The following is a 23,538-nucleotide window of genomic DNA, read 5'->3' as shown; positions in this document are numbered from 1 at the left end:
TGGAATAGATACCCCAGAACTAGACCCACAAACATATGGCCAACTAATCTTTGACAAAGCAGGAAAGAACATCTAATGGAAAAAAGACAGTCTCTTGAACAAATGGTGCTGGGAGAACAGGACAGCAACATGCATAAAGTTGAAACTAGACCACTTTCTCACACCATTCACAAAAACAAACTCAAAATGGATAAAGGACCTGAATGTGAGACAGGAAACCATCAAAACCCTAGAGGAGAAAGCAGGAAAAGACCTCTCTGACCTTAGTCGTAGCAATTTCTTACTTGACACATCCCCAAAGGCAAGGGAATTAAAGGCAAAAATGAACTACTGGGACCTCATAAAGATAAAAAGCTTCTGTACAGCAAAGGAAACAACCAACAAAACTAAAAGGCAACCAACGGAATGGGAAAAGATATTTGCAAATGACATATCGGACAAAGGGCTAGTATCCAAAATCTATAAAGAGCTCACCAAACTCCACACCCAAAAAACAAATAATCCAGTGAAGAAATGGGCAGAAAACATGAACAGTCACTTCTCTAAAGAAGACATCCAGATGGCCAACAGGCACATGAAAAGATGCTCAACGTCACTCCTCATCAGGGAAATAACAAATCAAAACCACACTGAGATATCACCTCATGCCAGTCAGAGTGGCTAAAATGAACAAATCAGGAGACTATAGATGCTGGAGAGGATATGGAGAAACGGGAACCCTCTTGCACTGTTGGTAGGAATGCAAATTGGTGCAGCCACTCTGGAAAACAGTGTGGAGGTTCCTCAGAAAATTAAAAATAGACCTACCCTATGACCCAGCAGTAGCACTGCTAGGAATTTACCCAAGAGATACAGGAGTGCTGATGCATAGGGATACTTGTACCCCAATGCTTACAGCAGCACTGTCAACAATAGCCAAATTATGGAAAGAGCCTAAATGTCCATCAACTGATGAATGGATAAAGAAATTGTAGTTTATATACACAATGGAATACTACGTGGCAATAAGAATGAAATATGGCCCTTTGTAGCAACGTGGATGGAACTGGAGAGTGTGATGCTAGTGAAATAAGCCATACAGAGAAAGACAGATACCATATGTTTTCACTCTTATGTGGATCCTGAGAAACTTAACAGAAACCCATGGGGGAGGGGAAGGAAAAAAGAAAAAAAAAAAAAGAGGTTAGAGTGGGAGAGAGCCAAAGCATAAGAGACTCTTAAAAACTGAGAACAAACTGAGGGCTAATGGGGGGTAGGAGGGAGGAGAGGGTGGGTGATGGGTATTGAGGAGGGCACCTGTTGGGATGAGCACTGGGTGTTGTATGGAAACCAATTTCACAATAAATTTTATAAAAGAAAGAAAAAATAAATAAATAAATAAATAAATAAACAAACAAACAAACAAACATTAAAAAACATTCTCATTTCTTGTTATGCACCTCACATGCCAGAATACCTTTTTTAATTTACCAACAACAGGAAATGTAATTCTCATCTCTTGCCCCCTCCATAGCAGTCAACACTATCGACCAGTCTGTACTTCATTGGAATACCCTCCCCAACTTCTGGACGCCACAGTCTCCCAGATTCCCTCTGGAATCCTTCTCATCCCAACTCATTCTCCTCCACCCACCCACAAAAGTTGCAGTTCCTTAAAGGTCAGTGTTAGGTCCTCTCCTTGTTTTACTGTATATTCTCTCCCCACATGATGTCATTCAAGTTCTTTGCGCAAATGTTGACAATTCACAAACATATGTCCAGTCTAAACTTCACCTGTCAGATACAGATCTCTGTATCCGATGGTTTACTTGAATTTCCTTAGATGTTCAAAGGGCGCTTAGATTCAACAGGTCTAAAATAGAACTCACGAGCTTACTTCCTCAAACCCGGTCTTCTTTCAGCAGTCTATGTAGTGCCACCACCAGACACACGAGTGAAAAACTAGGATTCACGCTGGACATATCCTTCTCCCATTCCCCATATTCTATCCTCCTCCAAGTTTTATTGGTAGGATCTCAAATATATGTACAATTATTTTCCCTTTCACCATATTGTCTGCCAATAACTTTAAACTACCAACATCTCTCGCCTGGGTTAGTGAACTAGCCTCCTCATTCATCTTCCTGATTCTGTTCCCCACATTCTCCACCCTAATCCCAAGCTGAGTCTTATATGGGCTTTTCAAAAGACTGCATGAGTTTCCACATCTCTGCTTAAAATGTGGTTGGTTTATTTACATCTAGGAGGCAGGTCTACATCCTTAGGTTCACCAACAAAATCATGAAAGCTACGGCCCCTCTCTGCTAAACCAGTTTCATCTCAAATCATGCCACTCTTGAGTTTTCTAGACTTTAATCTTACCGACCATCTTAATTTCCTTGAATGCCCTGTGCCTGCTCCATGCCGCTTCCAACACAGGGACTTTGTACATGCTGTTCCATGTGTCTCTTTCTCCTTTCCCTAGCTACAACTTCATCTGCAATTGCACAGGTGTCATTGCCTCCAGCATGAACCACGTGTCCCATCTCGTGCTGCCCTCTGTTGTGCTATGTAACGATGGCTTGTTCACACGCTCGTCTCCTTACCAGAGTAAGAGCTGCTTGCACAGCTCTTTGTGTCCTTGCATCCTCAGCAAAAAGCACAGTATCTGGCACCTCATGTTTTGGAATGACTACAATAGGTCATTCAATATCGAGAAAATAAGTTGTAGGTGGTAAAAATCAATATATACTTTTATGGTACATTAGGGAACAGGTGTGATTTTCCAAGAAAATGTTTTCAAAGAAGAGATTTTATAGAAAATAAGCACCAACATTTCCTTACTTTTTTTGTTTTGCCCATGGCCTTCAGGATGGAAAGATTGAGGTCTTCAAGTGCTGCTAGTACATTCTCATATTCACCCAAGTGCTGAGAAAAATATTCTAAAAGGAAGAATATTGAAAAAAGTTAATGTTTGCATTTAGGTATCCTAAAGAACAGCAAAACCAACTGATGATTAATTCCATAAATGAGCAAAACAAATTGCATGTTATAACTGAAAACTGGAAGGTTTTCAAAAGAGACTAAGGTGTCAATATATTCATTTCAAAAAAAAAAAACCCACCCTAAACAGTTACAATTATCCTTGAAGAAATGTTTTTTCCTACAATAGGGAAAAAAATGAATCTGGATCTATGGGCAAGACTATCACAATAAAAACTATTCTCAACAGCATATTATTACATTACTACAGTAATCATTAAGATAGTAGTTTCAGAAAAAAAAATACATGACATTTTATCATCTCTCCTGGGAAACATTTAAGGAAGGTAAGCTCTCCTCATGGCTAAGAACTAATAAGGCTACAAAACACGAAGATGGCCCCCTTGGTATCTCTCATGTACTACTCCCGTCATAATTTATTTTTTCCACGATTTGGGCAGAGCAAAAGGTATATTTACCACATTTTCAGTAGGCAGAAATAAATAATACATTGGGTGTTACAATTAAGAGTATGGGATATAGACGGTTCCCAAACAAGGTGAAATAGAGGAGAGATACATGCAAAACCTCATCTTTACTTACAGAGATCTATATATTTCTGAAATGAGAGATCTAGCTTGACCAAAACTCATAGAAAGTCATACGCTGAAAAGACCTAGAACTTTCAGTCACTAGAAAATCATTAGCCCTCACCATTCCTGTGAACTCATCATTGGATGAGCTGTAGTTTATTATTGCCTCTCCTTAGTGTGCCATAACTATTTGTGGAATCAAATAGAATGACAAGCATAATCCACATAAAGCTATTTGAAATCACTGAGATAAATTTCAGCATGTCTTATGGAAACTTTAATTTATTTCATACTCCAGATGGAATTATTTGTTGACACTGATATTAATAACAAATTGGGAGTACCACTGAATGATTTATTAGTAAGTGTGCAGAACTCATCTGAGAAGAAAAATAAACACAGGTGAGCAATAAATCAATTCTAGATTATGGTTGTCAAACTATGGTTTGTGTACACATGGATTAAAAACACACAGCATGTTTTTGACAAAAAGAAAATGCATTCCTGATGATGTAGTTCTTAAAAAATGTGTGGTGTATATCATCTCATAGAAAGGTTCGTTCAGGAAGGGATTAGTTGGAAGATAAATAAGGAAGCAGATACTCCTTAAATACCTGCTTGACGGTAACATTTTAATTCTTGGCTAGGATATTGATTTTCTCTGAGTGGTGACCAACGTGTCTGACCTTGTCCATGCCATTATTTGCAATCAATGAATAAAACCGTTTATGAAGCAGCAAGCAATTAATGTGGTTACAGAAAATCAATTTAAAAAATTATTATCAGAACAGAATCCACACTAAGTTGCAACAAGGAAAACGTGTAAAGAAAAATGGAAAAAAGTAAAGCTGTTAGCACATTTTTACTTATTTATATACAAAGACTCAAAAAAGATTATAATGGGGATCTTAAATGTAAGCATGCAGAAATAGATTAAGTGGAAAATAGGATGTGGTGCTTAAAAATCAGGTTTAAGAAAAACAAAACAAGAAGGAACACCTCCTAAAATATTTTCATGAATGATATATCTGGCTTAACTGATGAAGGTCCCTGGAGAGAATATAAATGGTCTTGCCACTGTGAAATTAGATTTATGAAGGCACATGCTGATAAAACACATGGGAAGGTTTCTGAGCTGACACCTATCTAGCCTTCGTGCCTTCCTTCTTTTATTCATCCACTCATTCATCTCAATTATCAAAGCAGTTAGGGGGAAAAAAAATCACTCCCTAAGCAATACACTGGGACACAAAGAAAATAACTCTCAGAATAGAGAGAACTGCAGCACCTAAGCTCGGATAGGAGCTTAGGTGTAAGGGTTATTTTGAGGAGGTGCAGGTCAAAGTCACTCAGATTGTATTATAACTTAGTAAGGGGCACGTTCCAGGGCAAGTGGGGCTCTAATGAACTCAAAGTGGGAAGTCAGACTAAAGAGCCAGGACATTTAATACCGATAAAAGGAGAGAATCCCCAATCTCCACTTCACCATGGTGAGCTTTCATATAGTCATTCCAGGACTTAACACACATTTACTTAGTGCCTTATTTAAGGAGCCTACAACCAGGTAGGGGAAATAAACATTCCAACAAATAACTGTTATACACATGATCATTGTGCCAGACAATGGTCCAAGAACCCAGAAAACTGTCCTTCAGAAATGGAGAGATAAACAGTTTTCCAGAGCAGCAAAACCAAAAGGAGTTCATCACCACTAGACCAGCCTTACCAGAAATGTGAAAGGGACTGCTTTAAGCTGAAATGAAAGGGTACTCATTAATTATTAATGAGAACACATATGAAAGTGTAAATCTCACTGGTAACTGTAAACATATAGTAAAATCCAAAATAATCTAATGTAAAGGTGGTGGGTTAACTGATTATAAAGCTAGTATGAAGGTTAAATGACAAAAGTATTCAAATGATAATTACAATAATTTACTAGAACCACAAAATAAAAATATGCAAATTGGGATATCTAAAGCATAAAAATTTTCATGGAGGTGAGCGAGTAAAAAATGTAGAGCTTTAGAGCATGTTCAAACTTAAGTTGTTATTAAGTTAAAACAGACTGTTATAAATTGTTTTATGTAAGCCTCATGGTAACCACCTACACTAGGTACACACACACACACACACACACAAAGAAAAAATTGAAATATACCACTACAGAAAAGCATCAAGTCACAAAGGAAGAAAGCAAGAGAAAAAGAAACAGAGGAACTACAAAACAGTCAGGAAACAATCAATGATACATAAATAAGCATATATGTATAAATACTTAGCTTAAATGTAAATGGACTAAATTCTCCAATGAAAAGACAGTGGATGAATGGATTGAAAATCTTTTGTTGCCACCAAGAGACTTATTTCAGATATAAGGACACAGACTGAAAGCGAAGGGATAGAAAAAGATCTTACATGCAATTAGAAACCAAAAGAAAGCTGAAGTAGCTATACTTAGATCAGATAAAACAGACTTTAAGACAAAGTTTATAAAAAGAGACAAAGAAGGTTATCATGTAACAACAAAGGGCCAATCCACCAGAAGGATATTACATTTGTAAATATACAGGCACATAATACAGGAGCACATAAATATATAAGGCATATATTAACAGATCTAAAGAGAGAAATAGACAATACAGTATAGTAAGAGACTTTAATATGCCACTTATATCAATAGACAGATCATCCAAACAGAGAAATCAATAAAGAAACAATGGCCTTAAATGACACATTCGACCAGATAGACTACACACACACACACACACACACACACACACACACACACACACAGAACATTCCATCCAAAAGCAACAGAATACAAACTCTTCTCAAGTATACAACGAACATTCCCCAGGATAGATTAGATGTTAGGTCACAAAACAAGCCTTAATAAATTTAAGAAGACTGAAATCATATCAAGCATCTCATCTGACCACAATGATGTAAAACTAGAAATTACAAGATGAAAACTGGAAAATTCACAAATCTGTGGAGATTAAACAACCCTCTCTTGAACAACCATGAATCAAAGAAGAAATTAAAAGAGAACACAAAAAAACAACTTGAGACAAATAACAGTGAAAATACAACATACCAAAACTTATGGGATGCAGCAAAAGCAGTTCTAAAAGGGAAGTTCATAGAGTTAAATGCTACCTACATCAAGAAACAAGAAGATCTCAAATAATAATAATCTTTGCACCTCAAGGAATTGGAAAAAGAACAAATGAAACGCAAAGTAGAATGTAGATCTTAAAGGTCAGTCATGGGGGGTAATATACAAGGCAGTAACTGTAGTTAGTAATACTGTGTTACATATTTGAAAGTTGCTAAGCGAATACATCTTACAAGTTCTCATTACAAGACAAGAACTGTGTGTGGTGATGGATGTTGACTTATCTATCAAAGTATATTTGTCAATGTCAATGCAGGCATAAGAGTATCTGGAAGGATATGCTCCAAGCAGTTAGCAGTGGAGGTCACTATCAGGCAAAAGGAGAGACAGAGACAGAGAAAGAGACAGAGAGACACAGAGAGAGAGAGTGGGAGGGAGGGAGAGAGGGAAGGGGGGAGGCTGACATTTTGTCTTACATGCCAATGTAAGTCTGTATTGCTAAAAGTTAAAAACCAGTTAAGTATTATTTTCATAACTAAAATAAAGCAATACTTTATTTTAACATATTTTGATTTCTAGGTGTATAATTTAGTTAACTAAATAAAAGCAACAGAATGAAAGTTGTTAGATACCTGGACCTTTTAACTGGCTTCCCTGAAAGAGCACAGGAAATCTGTTTTTCATGCCAATCAAATGTCATCCCTCCCATGCACCAGGGCAAATTTGTTCGGGATGTGAGTCGACAGATTTTACTTGCGTGCACTGAAGCATTTGGTTTTGATTAGAATCCAACTTAAATATTTACTTTATATTTACAAAATAACAAGACATGAAACTATACTCTGGAAGTTAAAATGCATATTCTTGAGCAGAGAGGGGGAGGATTATAACATACAATTGGGACTACAATCACTGGGTTTAAAAATACAGAGCAATTTGGTTGCATTAAAACCCCATATACTAGTTCCTTAACTGTGGGGAAATTCATAGCCAAAGCTTTTTCTAAGTACAGAGTAGGTTTCTAATCGAGTTCTATTATTATAGAAGACAAATTAAACTTTTTTTTTTGTAGCGGATTAAGTGAAGATACACAATTACACTGAGAGGATAATGTAATACTCTTTGATGACAATACATAAGCAACATAGCAAATAAGAGCCACTAAATGTCTTCATCTTAAAAGCCCTTTTAACAGTTTGCTTTCTCAAGAGCCATGCCTACCTAAGCAAAGTTAAATAGACAACAAAAAGAATTAAGTGGATGATTTGAGGAAATCCTTATTTTGGCCTAACCTATCTAGAAATGGGTCTCCCAACCTCACAAAATTATTGACATAATCTTCTCCATTTCCCTACTTCATCTCTCCACTTCACTGGCAGGGACCATCTGCCCATGGATGAGAATGGATCACAACTTGACCTTGATCGTGATTGCTGTTCTTTAGAAAGCCTGGTGGCCAGGGTCCCCACGGGCCCTTTTGCCTCCTTGGCACAGTTTAATACCCATGTGTGGACAGATCATGGTTTGATTATGTGTAAAAGCATGTCAGGATTTCCTCCGTTTTTCTCTGCTGGTGTTTCATAACAGAACATGAACTGCTTTAGTACTGAGATACCTTGCTTCTGCATAAACAGCTTGCTTTTCAGCTGGATTCTTCTCACGGAATACAAGATAGACACAATACAGGAACAGGAAATAGAGTTTTTTATGACCATTGGAAAATTTGAAAGCTCATGGTTGGTGATTATCATATTTGTGTTGTCCAGAGTTCTTTTCTTGAAAGCTTGTATTCTGATATATTGTCTTGGCATATCCTCACTTGGTGTTGCTCTACCATTTTTGATGAAATGGAAGATAACCACTCTTGAATATTGTAAAATGGACTATATGATGATTTGGTAAACTTCAAATTTATAAGGATTATAAGATATTCAGGAAGTGCTTATGACTTCAATTAAGAGTTTCAAAGAATATCATCTATAAAATTATTTCTAAGAGGCCTAGACAATAAACTCAAACTTGGACAAGGTGTTATATATTTATCTTAAAACATAAAGCTTAAAACCTTCCAGTGTTCAGAGAAAAATGGCTGTTTCACACTGAATAGTCTCACAGTGCTCCACAATTTACTCAAAACAAAAGATAAATCTCAGAAATATTTGCCTTCCCACAGTCCTAGCCTTTGACTTTTGTTTCCAACCACAAAGATGAAGAAAATAATAGAAGAGGCTATTAAATCAAGAATCTGTAGAAATTCCTCTCTCCATTGAAACTTGTTTTGCAAGTGACATTTAAAACTCCAAAACTGTTTAGGCAGGTATGGGACAGAGTTGTTTTTACATGTCAAGGGGGGTCAGTCTTGCAATCTATTTGAAAAGAATAATGAAGTTGTCTTAAACACCAATTTAAAAATATATTCAAACTAGTGGAGAGTTTTCTACTATGAAACTAATTGTACCAAATGCAAACAAAATAACTCTCCTCCATGAACAGATTGAGTCCCAACTCTTTCTGCAATGAAAAACATGCTTGAGTAAAACTCAGTTAAGATAAATCCTTTGAGATCTCAATTATCTTTTATATTCCCAAATTCCTAATCTAGGACATTAATTTTAGGGTATATAGAAATTTATATAAGATGGCGTTCTTTTTCATTCTAAAGCAAGTAGTGAGTTTGACTGCCTCCCTCTCCCCCAACACAACTTACCACATAGTTCTTCTGTGTCAAGATTGCTGAAAAGAAAAAAAAAATAGTTACTTTGGTAATATTTAAGTTTTTAAATAGTTAAGTACAGTTATTCCCCAATTTAGGTTACAATAATAATAGAGGATATGTAGTTATGGTATTTTTCATGTAAATTCGACGTTGTTTACTCAATTATGTTAACAATGATTATATCAGATTCTGTCTGTGAACAAATAATTGTTGGGGTTTGTGTTTTCCCCAGTATCATGCTGGGGAATACGGCATACTGGCTGAAGAATTAGAGGCTCTGGAGCCAGAATGCCTGAGTTCAAATCCTGACTCGACCATTTACCACCCTGGGACCCTGAGTACTTTGCATCCCTGGGTCTCCGTTCCTCAACCATAAGGTGGGGATAATAACTTCTGTTTCATATGAATGCAATAGGATGTGAATAGGTTAATAAATACAAAGCAGTTAAAAGAGTGGCACAAAATAAGCACTTAATAAATGTTAGCTATCATGATTTTGGACTTGGTAGAACTACTAGAACTTCCATTATCTAAGTTCAATCTTTGAGGGAAGTTTGACTCAATGTCTTCTTGGAATGATTTCTAAAACATAATGAAGAGTTACATGGCTTAATATTTACATGTAAACAACAGATGCCTTCTACAAATGTAACTATGGAACAGCAGATGAAATGTTAGTAGATATAATACATTCCTATCAGAATAGTGTCTTGACCGAGGAAGGCTTGGTAAAGGAATGCAAGAATGGTCCAAAATCAGGCAATAAATAAATACAACACTACATTGTAACTTAAAGGAGAAAACTCATATTAACTACTAGATGAGACATTAATAAAATTTTAATTTTAGAAAGTTCATTTAAAATTTTTTTGAAGTTTATTTATTTTGAGAAAGACAGAGAGGGAGGGGCAGAGAGAGAGAGAGAGAGAGAGAGAGCACGGGAGAGAGAGAATCCCAAGCAGGCTCTGCACTATCAGCACAGAGCCTGATGTGGGGCTCAAACTCACGAACCTGTGAGATCATGACCTGAGCCGAAATCAACGGTTGGATGCTTAACCACCTGAGTCACGCAGGCACCCCATTAATTTCAGTGAGTTTAAATGAAATTGAAATAAAAGTGAACCTCTTAAAGATTATAAAGACTTACTAACAGTCAGCTGCAAGCACCAATTGACTGAAAATCTTGTACTTCATACAACGGCCACAGGTCAAAGTTCAACGTAAATAACCATCATGATCCAGTTATCGTCTACACAGCAGTCAGGGTTGCTGGACACTGGGTCATTTTACCAGTCCCGTCGCTAATCGTAGTGTGATTTTAAATTCAGGATTCTATCCTCAGACATTGAGTATTTGATCTTGGATAAAGAGCATCTCCTTCCTTAAGCAGATCTCTTTGTAAAGCTGTATGTGCCACCAGGCAGAACATGTAAAGTCTTCTGCGGAAGTTTTGGGGTAGGTTTCTGTTCATTCATTTATCCCACGGGCTTTCACCGCTACACGCCATGCATTGTTCTGTCATAATCAACCAGGTGGCAACAGATCCTGAGAAGAGTATGACCAGTCACTAGTCTCTAGCAACTGGACAGAGCTAAACTCAGAGAGTAAATAACTACAATGCAATTAAATTGCTGCTATGGGGGAAGTGGCTGACTGCAAGGTCAGCAGTGACTCCAGAGGATAAAATTTTGAGTTTAAAGAGGGGTAGAAAAGGCAGACAAAGGAAGACCATTCCAGTGAGAAGAAACACTATTTGCAATAACAACTACAAATGCGAGGAGTAGTTCCTGTGGCTGCAACATAGGCCATTAATGAAGAATGGGACCAAACAATGAAAAGCCTCCTGTGATAACCTAGTAGGTTTCTTGGTTCTCTTGCCAATTTGGAATCATAGAGGATTTTAAAGAAGGTGAGTGACATCATCAGATTTATACTTTAGGAAGGTCACTGACAGATGGGTTGAGGTTAGATAAAAAGAGGGTGAAAAGAGGCCAAGAGACCAATGTGAACATTGTTACTAGACTCTGGGCCAGCTGATCCCAGATTGGAGGGTAGAACCCAAGGGATGTGCAAGGCCATCCACTGGAGGCAAGAAGATATACTTCAACTTTATACACACACACTTTTAAAACTTTTTATTTTGAAATAATTTCAAAATCTACAAAACAAGTGCCCTTCACCTAACCCCTCCCCCAGTTGTCAATATTTTATTTCTTACCACCTTCTTTATTTTCTCTGTATTTCTTACCACCTTCTTTATTTTCTCTGTATATGTCTTTTCAAACCATTTGATTGTACGTTGCAGATATGATATCCCTTTACCTCTAAGTACATCAGTGTATATTTTCTATAAACAAGGAAGAAACTTACATACAAGTGAAGAAATTAATATCCATTCAATGCCATTATCAAATCTAGCAGTTCTCAAATATTTGTATTTGTATTTAACTTTATACCTTTTCATTTCTTTTTGTGTAACTTTATAGTGTATTAATATTAATACAGTGGTGCACACATAGGATTTGTAAGTCTTCATATGGATTTCGAGGCAAAAAGCAGTACCTGATATGGGAGCTTGGAGGAGGGGGCAAAAAGAATAGACAGATGTGAAGAATTTTGAGGGAAAACCATCAAAACTTGGAATCCTGTTGGATTCAGAATTAGATCACTTAGAAATGTTTAGTATCATTTCAAACATTTTGTTCATTAAAACACAGGTCATTTCCTAACCTTACTGTTTTCACAGAACTTCAGACTTAAAAAGGACATTAAAGGTCACTTTTGTTTTTGTATTTTCTTCAGAATGGTTCACAGGTTCATAATGAGGTTTCTTTTTCATTTCAAAGGAATAAACAGCCCAATCCATTATGAAAATTAAATTACGTGGAATATATCCTAAAACTTAGTTCAGAGTAATTTGCATGACATTAGCTGCACTTGTTCCTTAATAAAAGGCTATGTTCCTAAAGTACTATAGTGCTCCTCTCCTCCAACATTCTTTAGCTCTTTCTGTGCTATGTTGTTTGTAGTAGGTAATAAAGCACAGTTCTTTTTTCTTTTTCAATTTTATTTATTTTGAGAGAGACAGAGAGAGTGCGAGCCGGGGAGGGGCAGAGAGAGAGGGAGAAGCTTAAGCAGGCTCCGCAATGTCAGCACATGGCCCCACACAGGCTCGAACTCATGAACTGAACCTTGAGATCATGACCCGAGCCAAAATTAAGAGTTGGATGCTCAACGGACTGAGCCACCCAGGTGCCGCCGGTTCTTTTTTTATAGTAGACTTACCTGTGTGAATTCTATAGGATTGATTTCTTACAGGATACCTCCAGCCTGTAGTAATGTGGGATTGTAAAGGAATATTAAGCCGTAGATGAGCCTAGAGGATATCCGATAGCATGGGATATTGTTTGGTTTCTTTTCATGTTTGTAGCAAGAAAACCTATACTCTTTTAGCTATGCCATCTTTTTTTTCTTTTTAAAGAAAGCTAAATGGAAAGAATAAATGCTAGTTACATTGTAAACATTCTTACTGAAACAGAATCAGAGGGGGTGTTACTATCAGAATGCATTCTCCGCTAGATGCCAAAGAGGGGTAAAGAACAAACATATTCATTGCAGCCTGACTGACAACTGTGGGGAAAAATTGAAACAAACTAAATGTTCATTAGCTGAATAACTAAGTAAACTGCATATCATTATATAATCATTAAAATGTATCTACAGAGTTGTCAATAGCTTGAAAAATGCTTAAGTTTAGAAGTTACATAAAAATGTGAAACCAGATATAAATGGTATATATAGAACCAAAAAATGTGACTTGGGAAGAAGTGAGGAACCATATCAACAGCAGATCGCATTGCTTCTGGATGCTAGGACTTTGGGTGGGTTTGCTCTTTCCTTCTTTACAGCTTTCGAAACCTTTGTTTTTCTTATCATTACAAGGTTTCATTTATACTGGAAAAAGTGTACTTCATGATTAAAAGCAAACTGAAGCAGGAAAAGATGTTAAGCATAAAAGGCAAGGTTCATATCATTCTGTACACATGACTTGACTTGTGAATCCATTTAGTATAAGTTACAATATACCTGTCCGTTTGGATTTGCCACTCAATTTTGCAAAAGCACCCCTCAGAAACTCCAAGAACAGCAAGGACAAGATACACTGCACGCCATTCATTTACAAGTCTTGGGGACAGCTCAAGCTGTTTTGATTTGATCTTCTGTGTTGGGCACTCTGAGTTAGGATGAACTAAACTGCTCTCCTGAGGAGTATGTCTACCGTCAAGAAAAGAGAAAATATTTGGGAAGTCCAGACTGATTTCTACTTGAGAATTCAGAATCTTTCTAATAGAACCTTTTACATGCCAGCTCTCAATTCTAGGATCCACCTCAAAATAGTCTTGGCTTCATGTTAACATTCTTAGTCATCTCTGAAGTATTTTCTAACAGAGTTGGCTGCCTTTGCTGTATAAATAAGTGACTCTCTTACTGAAAAACCACCATTCTGAACTCCTTCTTTGCTTCTGATTATATTCAAGATTTTTAGCTTCTTCCTCAAAATTAATACACTGTGGATCTTAGCAGGAATCTTTAAAGTCTAAGTTCTAGCTCACCTTTTACTGACGTTCCAGTGCATCCCTCAGCCGCCTGAATATCACCAGTGTAAATAGGTTTCTTCTTCAGTGGGCAAAACAGTTTGATAAACACTGCTAAGCTTCCTAATAACCTGAAGGAGTTAACACTGGCCTCCAAAGAGGTTTACTTCTAGACAGTATTTGAGGCAAGGAGAATGTGACTCAATGAGCCATGCACTTAGCTCCTCCCTGATGGGAGCACTGTAGTGATACCCACTTGGGTTTATCGGCAGACTAGCAGGCTGGCTACGTCACAAATATGCTCAGCCATCACAGTGTTCATTTTACAGAAGAATATCACGATCTTCCAATTCACTAAGAATAATCCGAGCAGAATATCTTTCTGTTAGCATCCGAGCAACTGTGTTCAGCTAGTTCTGACTCACCAAGCAAAACAGCATTAAGGAAAATCAACAGAAGCAGTATCGGAAGATCCGAATGATAAAGGATCTGACCTTGCAAATAATGTTGGGATAGATTGTAATTCCATGATGTGTACATGTACTTGATCACACAAGAATCCCCGCCCCGCCAGAGGGACAGGGCAGGTTGTGAGAGAGACTGGAGCCTAGAATGGGATGTGCCTCCTGGGGGAGATCAGGTGCTACAGACACAAACTGAACTGAGGTGAGCGCTCTCAGCTGAGAGACATCCATCTGGAGGACAACAGAGACAGAACGGGGGCCAAAGGGATTTTAGGAGCAGATTCTTTTCAGATATCCTCATAGGTGGGTTGGGGGGGGGGGGGCAAGTTACTTTAGTCACCAGACCCCTGACCCAAGAACTGAATATGAGGGCCCAGCATGAATGCAGGTCCTTGCTTACAAAAGAACAGCAATACCACAAGGGTTATCAAATAGGGGCTTGGGCCGTGCAATGAGCCAAGGAAACCAGAACCAGGCCAGAAATGGAGATTGTTTTTAAACATTAAAATTTTTTCCCAGTGTAAAATGATTACCACAATCAGGCTGACGAACGCATTCATCATTTCACATAATTACCATCTTTTTTAAGATTCGTTCTTATAATCAAGACAAATACTCCATTGTCAGAAGCAAGACAATAAATGAGGCCAGGCTATCAACATGGTTGACATGACGTGGCATTCCAGGACAACTGAGTAAACACTCATAAGAGCTCTGTAAATCCCTTCTGCTGAAGGCCACAATTGTTCCTAGAGCCAAAAGTGAGTCAGACCCTGTGATTACAGGTGAAATGTTCCCAAGGATATGGAGATGAGGGCTACGGAGTGTTGTAGGCAGGCAGCATTTGGCAAGCAGCTGGCTCTAAGTGTAGGCTTAGAGTCTATAGTGATCATAACAGACTTTGCATTTGGGTGTCCTGTATAGGAGGAATTTGTAGGAGGTACCACATGCAAGAGTCTGAACCCTGCTCATACTGGGGCCAATTAAGGACCGACTATTTTCACACATAAACACAATGTCTCATGCGAGAGACAAAATGAGATTGGAAAATCATTGCTTTTCCAGTCGAAAGTTAATCATTTACTCCCCCAAGATATAGTAAACATTTGCTGCGTCCATTGTACTGGGTTGACCTGTGTCCCCCAAGAAGATCCGTTCAAGTTTTAAACCCCATACCTACACCTATGGTCTTGTTTGGAAATAGGATCCTTGCAGATGTAATCAAGTTAAGATGAGGCCATACTGAGTGAGGGTTGGCCTTAATCCAGTGATGCGATCTGTAGAAGGCAAGGGAAGTTTGGATTCAGAGACAGACAGGGAGGCAGAGCCTGGCATGATGCTGCCATAAGTCGAGAATACCAACGCTAGCCAGCAACTACCAACTAGCAGCTGGAAGAAGCAAGGAAGAATACCCGCCCTGGAGCCTTCAGAAAAAGCATGGCCCTTGATGAGACTTCTAGCTTCCAGAAAAAATTTGATATTTGAGGCTACCCAGTCCGTGGTACTTGGTCACGTACCTGGGAAGCTACTACGTGTTTTGCTACACACTGTGGGAGGTTCAAAAGTCACACACACAAACCAGTACCGTCTTTTCCCTTCTGTGTCATTTGAGTAACCCTGGAGCATTTGGTGAACTGAAGAGCTGGTTCAAAAGTTCTTACTAAAAGTTGTTACTACGTTGCATTAGATGAATGGAAGTTTAGGAATTCCAAATGAAAGCTTACGCTACCCTGAGGAGTCAACTATGGGGAAAAACAAAAATAACAAATTAAAAAAAAAAACAAAACAAGAACTCAAAGTTAAATGGCAACAACATACACGGAGTACTTGCCATATGCCAGGTGCAACAGTGTTGAGAGCTTTATCTGGTGTGGCTAACTTCCTACATCTCTGATTTCACCATCCCCATTGTACAACTAGGGGACTAGGTCTTAGGTGAAGGTAAGCAACTTGTCTGAAGTGACACATCTGTCGAGTGGCAGGGCCAGGATTCAAACCCAGGTACGTTTGACTCAAGAATGCTCTTAACCATTCTTTACCCTTCTGGACTCAATAATAGATATTTGGAGTCATCACATGTGGGTACTCAAAACCATAGGAATAGTCAAACTGCACAGTGTTTGTAGCAGGAACCATGGACTAATTTTCATTCAGACTCTTCAAACTAAAACATCCCGTCATCACACCTATCAAAGGTGAGGATAGCGAGTTCTCCAATTTGCGCTTCCTCCACCCAACTCTGAAGTCACACAAGGGGCAGGTACTTTATCCCACTTACTGTATAACAAATATTAAAAACAGGAACTGACACAAGGCATGGATTAACGATTAGTACTTTTTGAACTGAATCCTAGAGGTGACCCTAATTTAAGACACCAGTGCAGAATAATTCCATTTACGATGCATGAAAACAATTAAAAACCTGGCAACATATCTAACCAAGGATGTGAAAGATTGCTGCACTGAAATCTGTAAGACATTGATGAAAGACATCGAAGACACAAATAGGAGGAAGATATTCTGTGCTCATGGATTGGAAGAATATTAATACTATATTAATATTAATGAATATATATAATTAATATATGTTAATATTAATTAATATTAATGAATATATAGTAATATATAATATATAATATATTATATATACTTAATATTAATAATATTAATATCCAAAGCAATCTATAAATTCAGTGCAATCCCTATCAAAAGTCCAATGTCATTTTTCAGAAGTAGGAAAAATAATCCTAAAATGTGTAGGCAATCACCAAAGACGCCAAACAGCAATCTTGTGAAGGAAGAATGAGGCTGGAGGCATCATGTTTCCTGATTTCAAACTTTATATATTATAAACCTATGATAATCAAGACACTATGTTATCGGCATAAAAACATATATCTATTGAACAGACTAGAGAGCCCAGAAATAAACCCATCAATTACAATTGACAACTGACAGTCAATTTATGTCAAAGGTGCCAAGAATACACAATAGGGAAAAGACAGCGTCTTTAATAAATGGTGTTGGGAAATGTGGACAGTCACATACAAAGAATGAAACTGGACCCCCATCTTACACCATACACAAACCTGAGCTCAAATTGATTAGGCTTAAATTTAAAATGGAAGTTAAATACTTAAATACAAGACCTTAAACGACAAAACTCCTTGAAGAAAACACAGCAGCGTGAACAACTTGACACTGAGTGTTGGCAATGACTTTTTTGGACATGGCACCCAACGTAAAGGCAATAAAAGAAAAAACAAACAAGCGGGACTTATCAACTAAAAAGCTTTTTCACAGCAAAGGAAACTAGTAACAAAATGAAAAGACAATCTATGGAATGGGAGAAAATATTTGCTAGTTGTATATCTGATCCGGGGTTAATATCCAAAACATATACAGAACTCCAAAAACTCACTAGCCCAAACCCAAATAAATTTCACTGAAAAATTGCCAGAGGGCTTGAACATTCTTCAAGACATACAAATGGCCAACAGGTGCATGACAAGGTGCTCAACATTACTAATTATCAGGAAAATGCAGATCAAAACCATACTGAGATAACACCTTACAACTGTCAGAATGGCTGTCATCCAAAAGATAATAAATAACACGTGTTGGTGAGAGAATGGAAAAGAGGTAATCTTGATGCGCAATTGGTGGGAATGCAAACAGGTACAGCACTATGGAAAACAGTATGGAGGGTCCTAAGAAAACTAGCGATAGAACTACCATATGATCTTGTAATCTCACTTCGGGGTATTTATATGAAGAAAATAAAAACACTAGTCAAAAAGATCTTCACATTGCAGCATTGTTTACAATACCCAAGATATGGAAACAACCTAAGTGCCTATTGACAGACGAGTGGATAAAGAAGTTGTAAGACATACATAGGAGTATTGTCTAGCCATGAAAAAGGGAATCCTAACACTTGGAAAGACATAGATGGACCCGGAAAGCATTATGGTATGTGAAATAAGACAAAGACAAATACCAGGTTCCAAATACTGAAAAGGAGCCTAAAGAGGATGGGTGAAGAACCAGCTGATACTGAGGTCTCAGAAGTCAAGAAGAAAGGTCCAAGAGTTCTCTAGACTGAAGACAAGACACAACAACGAATGAGGAAGAACCGGCACGGTTCACATTTAATGTCTTGGGCAACTTTTGAACAACAGTTTCAGTCCTTCCCTGAAATTGGGAGCCTGGGAAATGCAGGCAGTGAGAGGAGTTCAAAGGAAGAGAGAATGTTCTATTCCCAGCCACCACAGGCAGAGAGGAAAGGGTGGTAACAGGTGGAGAGGGGCCAAGTAGATACAGGGAAGAGGAATCTGAGGCCCAGGTGTAGCCTTAAGGAGGGGGAAGCATATTTCTTTGTCCAAGCCTAAAATTAAAAAAAAAAAAAAAGAGAGACATCTAATTGGTTCATATCCATGTCTGTTTTCTAGTTAAGAGGTTTCTAAATCTGGCTGAGCATCTGAACCACCTGGAGAAAAATTTTTTATGTAGATTTTCAGGCATAACACTGAGAGATTATGCTTCAAAAATTCAAGATGTGGTTCAAGAATCTCTTCTTTAAGACTCTGTCAAGGTGACTTTAGTAAACAGCCTTTACCTTTAACACTATTTCTCAAATCGAATTATTTCTTAGAAGTGAAACAATCTGCAAAGAATATCTGCTGCACTGTAAGTGGTAGCTTAAATTTATTACAATTATATACTCCACGTTACTAGCATAAGGTCGATAATTATACCAACGGGATATCCTCTATTTACTTACTTCTCCTGGCTCTTCGTAAGTCCAACTTCCATTTGGTAGCAGACAGAACCCGCTCATACACAAGGTCAGTTCCAAATAAATATAGCACATTTGACCCTGCTCTCTTGCAAGCCATACACGTTGCCTAGTAGAGAAGACCGACTTGAGTAAAAATTCTCCTGGGGCACGTTAAGGTGCCGTTGCATCTTTTCCCTCAGGGCTTCCTATCCGAGTAGCTTCGGTGTATCCATTGCTGACACTAATGCTTACTTTTATCTCCAGTCCCGTCTTCAAACTCAAACCTCATTCTGGCTTCTGCGATCAATCACCTTTTGGGCTTTTCCGGTTGGCCAGGCTGCCGGCTTTGACACGAGCGCCTCTCAGCCCTGAGTGTAGGTAAGAATCACGCAGAGGGCTTGTTAAACAGACTGCTGAGCCCCACGCCCAGAGATTGTCTATTATGAGGAGTGGCCCGTGAGTTTGCATTTCTCTTGAGCTTCTCTTGAGTGGCAGGGATGCCGCTGTGGCTACTGGTTCCAGGACCGTAGTTGAAGTAGCACTAACCGAAGCTGAGTGCAGCCTCTTGTCTTGGTCTACTTTTATTTATTTTTTTAATGTTTATTTTTGACAGCGAGAAAGAAAGAATGAGCATGAGTGGGAGAGAGGCAGAGAGGCGGGGGGAGAAGGGAAGGAGGGGGTGGGGCGGACAGAGGATCCGAAGCAGGCTCTGCACGGACAGCAGAAAGCCTGACGCAGGGCTCGAACCCATGAGCTGTGAGATGATGCCCTAAGCCAAAGTCAGACACTTAACCGACCCAGCCATCCAGGTGCCTCTTTCTCGGTCTACTTTGGACCGAGACTTTCTACAACCCTCACATCATGAGCCACAAGTGTCCTCGGTCAGCTGCCAGCTGGCCCTGCCTCACCTGTACTAAGTTGTTCGCAGCACGTGAAGAGAGTCTTCTCTAATTACGGCAGGCATTTGTGAATAGATTGCCTTCAAACCTCCCTTTCGAGGATTCAAACAGGATGTTAAGTCAGTTTTCTCCACGGCCCTGATGTTGAACAGATTTTCTGTGCACAAATAATGTTAAAAATTGCATCTTGAACGTTATGTCAGGTATAAAAGTTGCACAGGAGAGAATATAACGGATCTATGTTTTACACAGATTCTTTTGCAAAGTTTTTCATACGTAGGAAAAAAAAAACCCACTCTGACTTTACAGTTAGTTGTATCAGTAAGGAAATATTGGAGAGGAGGTTCAGGGAAAAATAATAAAAATTTACCAGACACTGTTTCCATCATACTGTGATTTATAACTGCCGAAGCATAAAATAAGTGTAAGCAGTTGCTGTGGCTTTAACATTATACTCTTAACTGTTGGAGGATTTTGAGCTCTAATTGGCTGACCGACGTCCATATCTCCCAGAACTAAAAAGCTGTCCCATGGCTCATATCCTCAGATATGGATATGCGACTCGCCCCCGCTCCAATTCCTTTTTCTGTTTTGTCTCACTGCCACCTCTCCGTTGCTCAACGCCAAGCCCCCTCCCCTGCTGCCCCCATCACGGCTTCCAGTATCTGCCAGAGAGTTCTTCCCTTTTATTTGTCTAACTTTCTTCACTCTTATTTCTTCCACCTCCTGCCATTTCTCATACCAATTAGTTTTGACATTGAAAAGATAAGCCTTCGTAACTCAGTAGACATAGCTTGCTTATTCTGCTCATCTCTTCCATTCTTCTCTACCATCATCCCCTACCTGTGGGAAACCTGCCCTCAACTAGATGTTTCTGGTGGGGCTGTTGATCAGAATACTCCATATCTGCCTTACTCAACCCAACCCATTTGGTCGCATGCATGTACATGAAAATATTCTCCTTTCGCCTTGGCTGTGATGATGGCCCCCAGTCAAGCACACTGTACAAGTGGGGCTGTTTAGAGTACTCCTTTGGGATTTTATGTATGGGACAGCTCTGGAGGGACTGAGGTAATATGATAGAGCCTTACCGCCACTCACCCGCCTCACCACATGGCAGAATCTTATCTGTGGTAGAATGGACCGTGACAATCCTGAGAGAGAAATGACTGGAGGGAAGGGCAGGACATGGAGTGGGACAGAATGAATGAATAAATAAAAGCAATGACCCCAAGTCCCTAGAATCCCTGTGACAAGCTTTACACCATCCCCCAGTCATGGAATCAATGAATTCTCTCTCTCCCTCTTTCTTACTCTGGTCTGAGTTTAGTTTCTGCCACCTGTGGCTGAAAAAGGGGTGAGAGTTCATAACCAATGATAGCACTTCTTTTCTACCAAAGGGAAAGTTACTCTTCCCTGCACACGGGACATTAAAATATGGGACTTTTGCAGGCTCAGCTGTGTCTGCTCCTGAGTGAGGTTAAGCCCTTCCCTTCCTCCTTCCATGTCAGAGTTGTGTCTTATCTAGCTCCTTCTCCACTTGGAACTCAGAAACATTCTCCAGGGTAGTGTTTCTCAAACTCTCTGTGGGGAAGGATGAGATTTTTAAATTTCCACTTTCTGCCAGAGTGATGGTTTTGTAAAAAACTATAAAAATGAATTACTAGACCATGTGCTTGGATATCGTAGCGATGTCAAAATGCTATGGAAGTTTCTAAATACTGTCAAGTTTTCTTCATATCGCATCATGGACAAGTAACAGTTGGTGGGCCACAGACCGTCTGTGGCCTACACTTTGAGAAATGCCAATACAGAGAGCTGGTATAGTGCGACTAGTTTTAATGCCTCTACTTTAATTTTCAGAATTTATTTATACGAAACGTGTTTTGTATAGAAACAGCACGATGTAAGATAAAAACCAGAATCTGCTTCTGGTTCTGTCACAAATAAGTTAGATATCTACGGTCTAATCTCTTAAAATAATTGGATTTTAGAAAAGCCTGATTTTAACTGAAAAAAAAGAAGCTTATGACACTAGGTCTTAAAGGGCTTTCAAAACACATCAAGAAAGTATTAAACATGCTAATACTCTCCCATCTCCTTATATATTACTTAATAAAATTTCCATGGAAAATGTTCTGTTTTGGCATCATATAAAAAAGCTTCGTGTGTAAGGGGTTTCACAAAATGCGTAAGTCTCACAAAACTCACACACAGATTTTTGTAAATATACAAAAAGCATCAGAAGATGGTCTTAATTTTTAAAAAGGCTGATATGACTAGCAATGTCTAAATCTTTTCAAAAGATGACAAGAACTAAGAAATAAAAAGGTTACTTTGGAGAGTAGGAAAAATTACGGGTTTGGGACATGTTTAAACCTTTCTTTTTATATGATAAAAAGTTGTTGTGCATAATTCTGAATCTGGTGTGCCCCAGAAAATGCCTGATCCTTCTTTCTGATATTTCTAAAATCCAGTCTTGTTGGCTTATTTCAAACATCGCTTTGCCTTTCAGAGTTCAATCTTGGTCATCACGCAAATAGTGTAAGAACGGCCAGTAGAAACATTCCGGGAGATTGTTCAATCTCGTGAAGAAAGACAGTTTTCAGAGTAAGAAATGAATTCTTCCTCTTTTTTTCTTCTTAAAATCAGTCTTGTGTTTTCACAAAAATTCACTCAAGTGCTTGATATGTATATGAGGGGAAAATCAATTCTTCTGGGATTTACGTATGTTTCCAGAAAGGACAGAAATTGCAAAAAGCAAGCACTACATAATGTTTAAAAATGCAAAATGTTAACCGTAAGTGAAAGAGGAGAGAGGTTATCATGTGAAATCAAGATATATGGTATCTATTCCAACATTCCCATGTACTGTTATCAAGCTTCTGATGTTCTAAGTTTCGTATGTGGGTTGGGGGAGGAGAAGTAAGGAGAATACTTTATAACAACATTTTGAACTTTGCATGCACTTCCTATCTCCAATATCCAATAGAATCCATTCTATTCCACTTGTTAATCTATCCACTCAAAAACTGCCTAGTGATCTCATATTTAAAAAAAAAAAAATTAAGGGGTGCCTGGTTGGCTCAGTTGGTTAAGCATCCGACTTCGGCTCAGGTCATGATCTCGCGGTCCGTGAGTTTGAGCCCCGCGTCGGGCTCTGTGCTGACAGCTCAGAGGCTGGAGCCTGTTTCAGATTCTGTGTCTCCCTCTCTCTGATCCTCCTCTGTTAATGCCCTGTCTCTCTCTGTCTCTAAAAATAAATAAACATTAAAAAAAATTTTTTTTAATTAAGTTTATTTATTTTGAGAGACAGAGAGAGTGGAGGAGGGGCAGAAAGAGAGGGAGAGAAAGAATCCCAGGCAGCCTCCGTGCTATCAGCGTGGAGCCTGATGCAGGGCTCGAACTC

General features: G+C 38.6%; 1 protein-coding gene across 3 annotated transcripts in view; it reads right to left on the bottom strand.

Annotated features, from left to right (window-relative positions):
• The window catches only part of NECAB1 (N-terminal EF-hand calcium binding protein 1), a 195,853-nt gene that overhangs the window by 105,693 nt on the left and 66,622 nt on the right, over positions 1 to 23,538 (bottom strand). For 2 of the 3 annotated variants that reach the window (XM_047842897.1, XM_047842898.1), the window contains exons 4-5: positions 9,383 to 9,408; positions 2,824 to 2,921 (exon numbers count right to left, since the gene is read on the bottom strand). In XM_047842897.1, coding sequence (XP_047698853.1) covers positions 2,824 to 2,921; positions 9,383 to 9,408 — 124 coding nt within the window. Of the gene's footprint in view, positions 1 to 2,823; positions 2,922 to 9,382; positions 9,409 to 10,538; positions 10,820 to 23,538 lie in introns of those variants that run through there. The other variant, XM_047842899.1, reaches the window with a different exon arrangement.

The sequence above is a fragment of the Prionailurus viverrinus genome, chromosome F2 (genome assembly GCF_022837055.1).
Source record: "Prionailurus viverrinus isolate Anna chromosome F2, UM_Priviv_1.0, whole genome shotgun sequence".
Classification (NCBI taxonomy): domain Eukaryota; kingdom Metazoa; phylum Chordata; class Mammalia; order Carnivora; family Felidae; genus Prionailurus; species Prionailurus viverrinus.
This window is presented reverse-complemented; position numbering and strand designations above follow the sequence as displayed.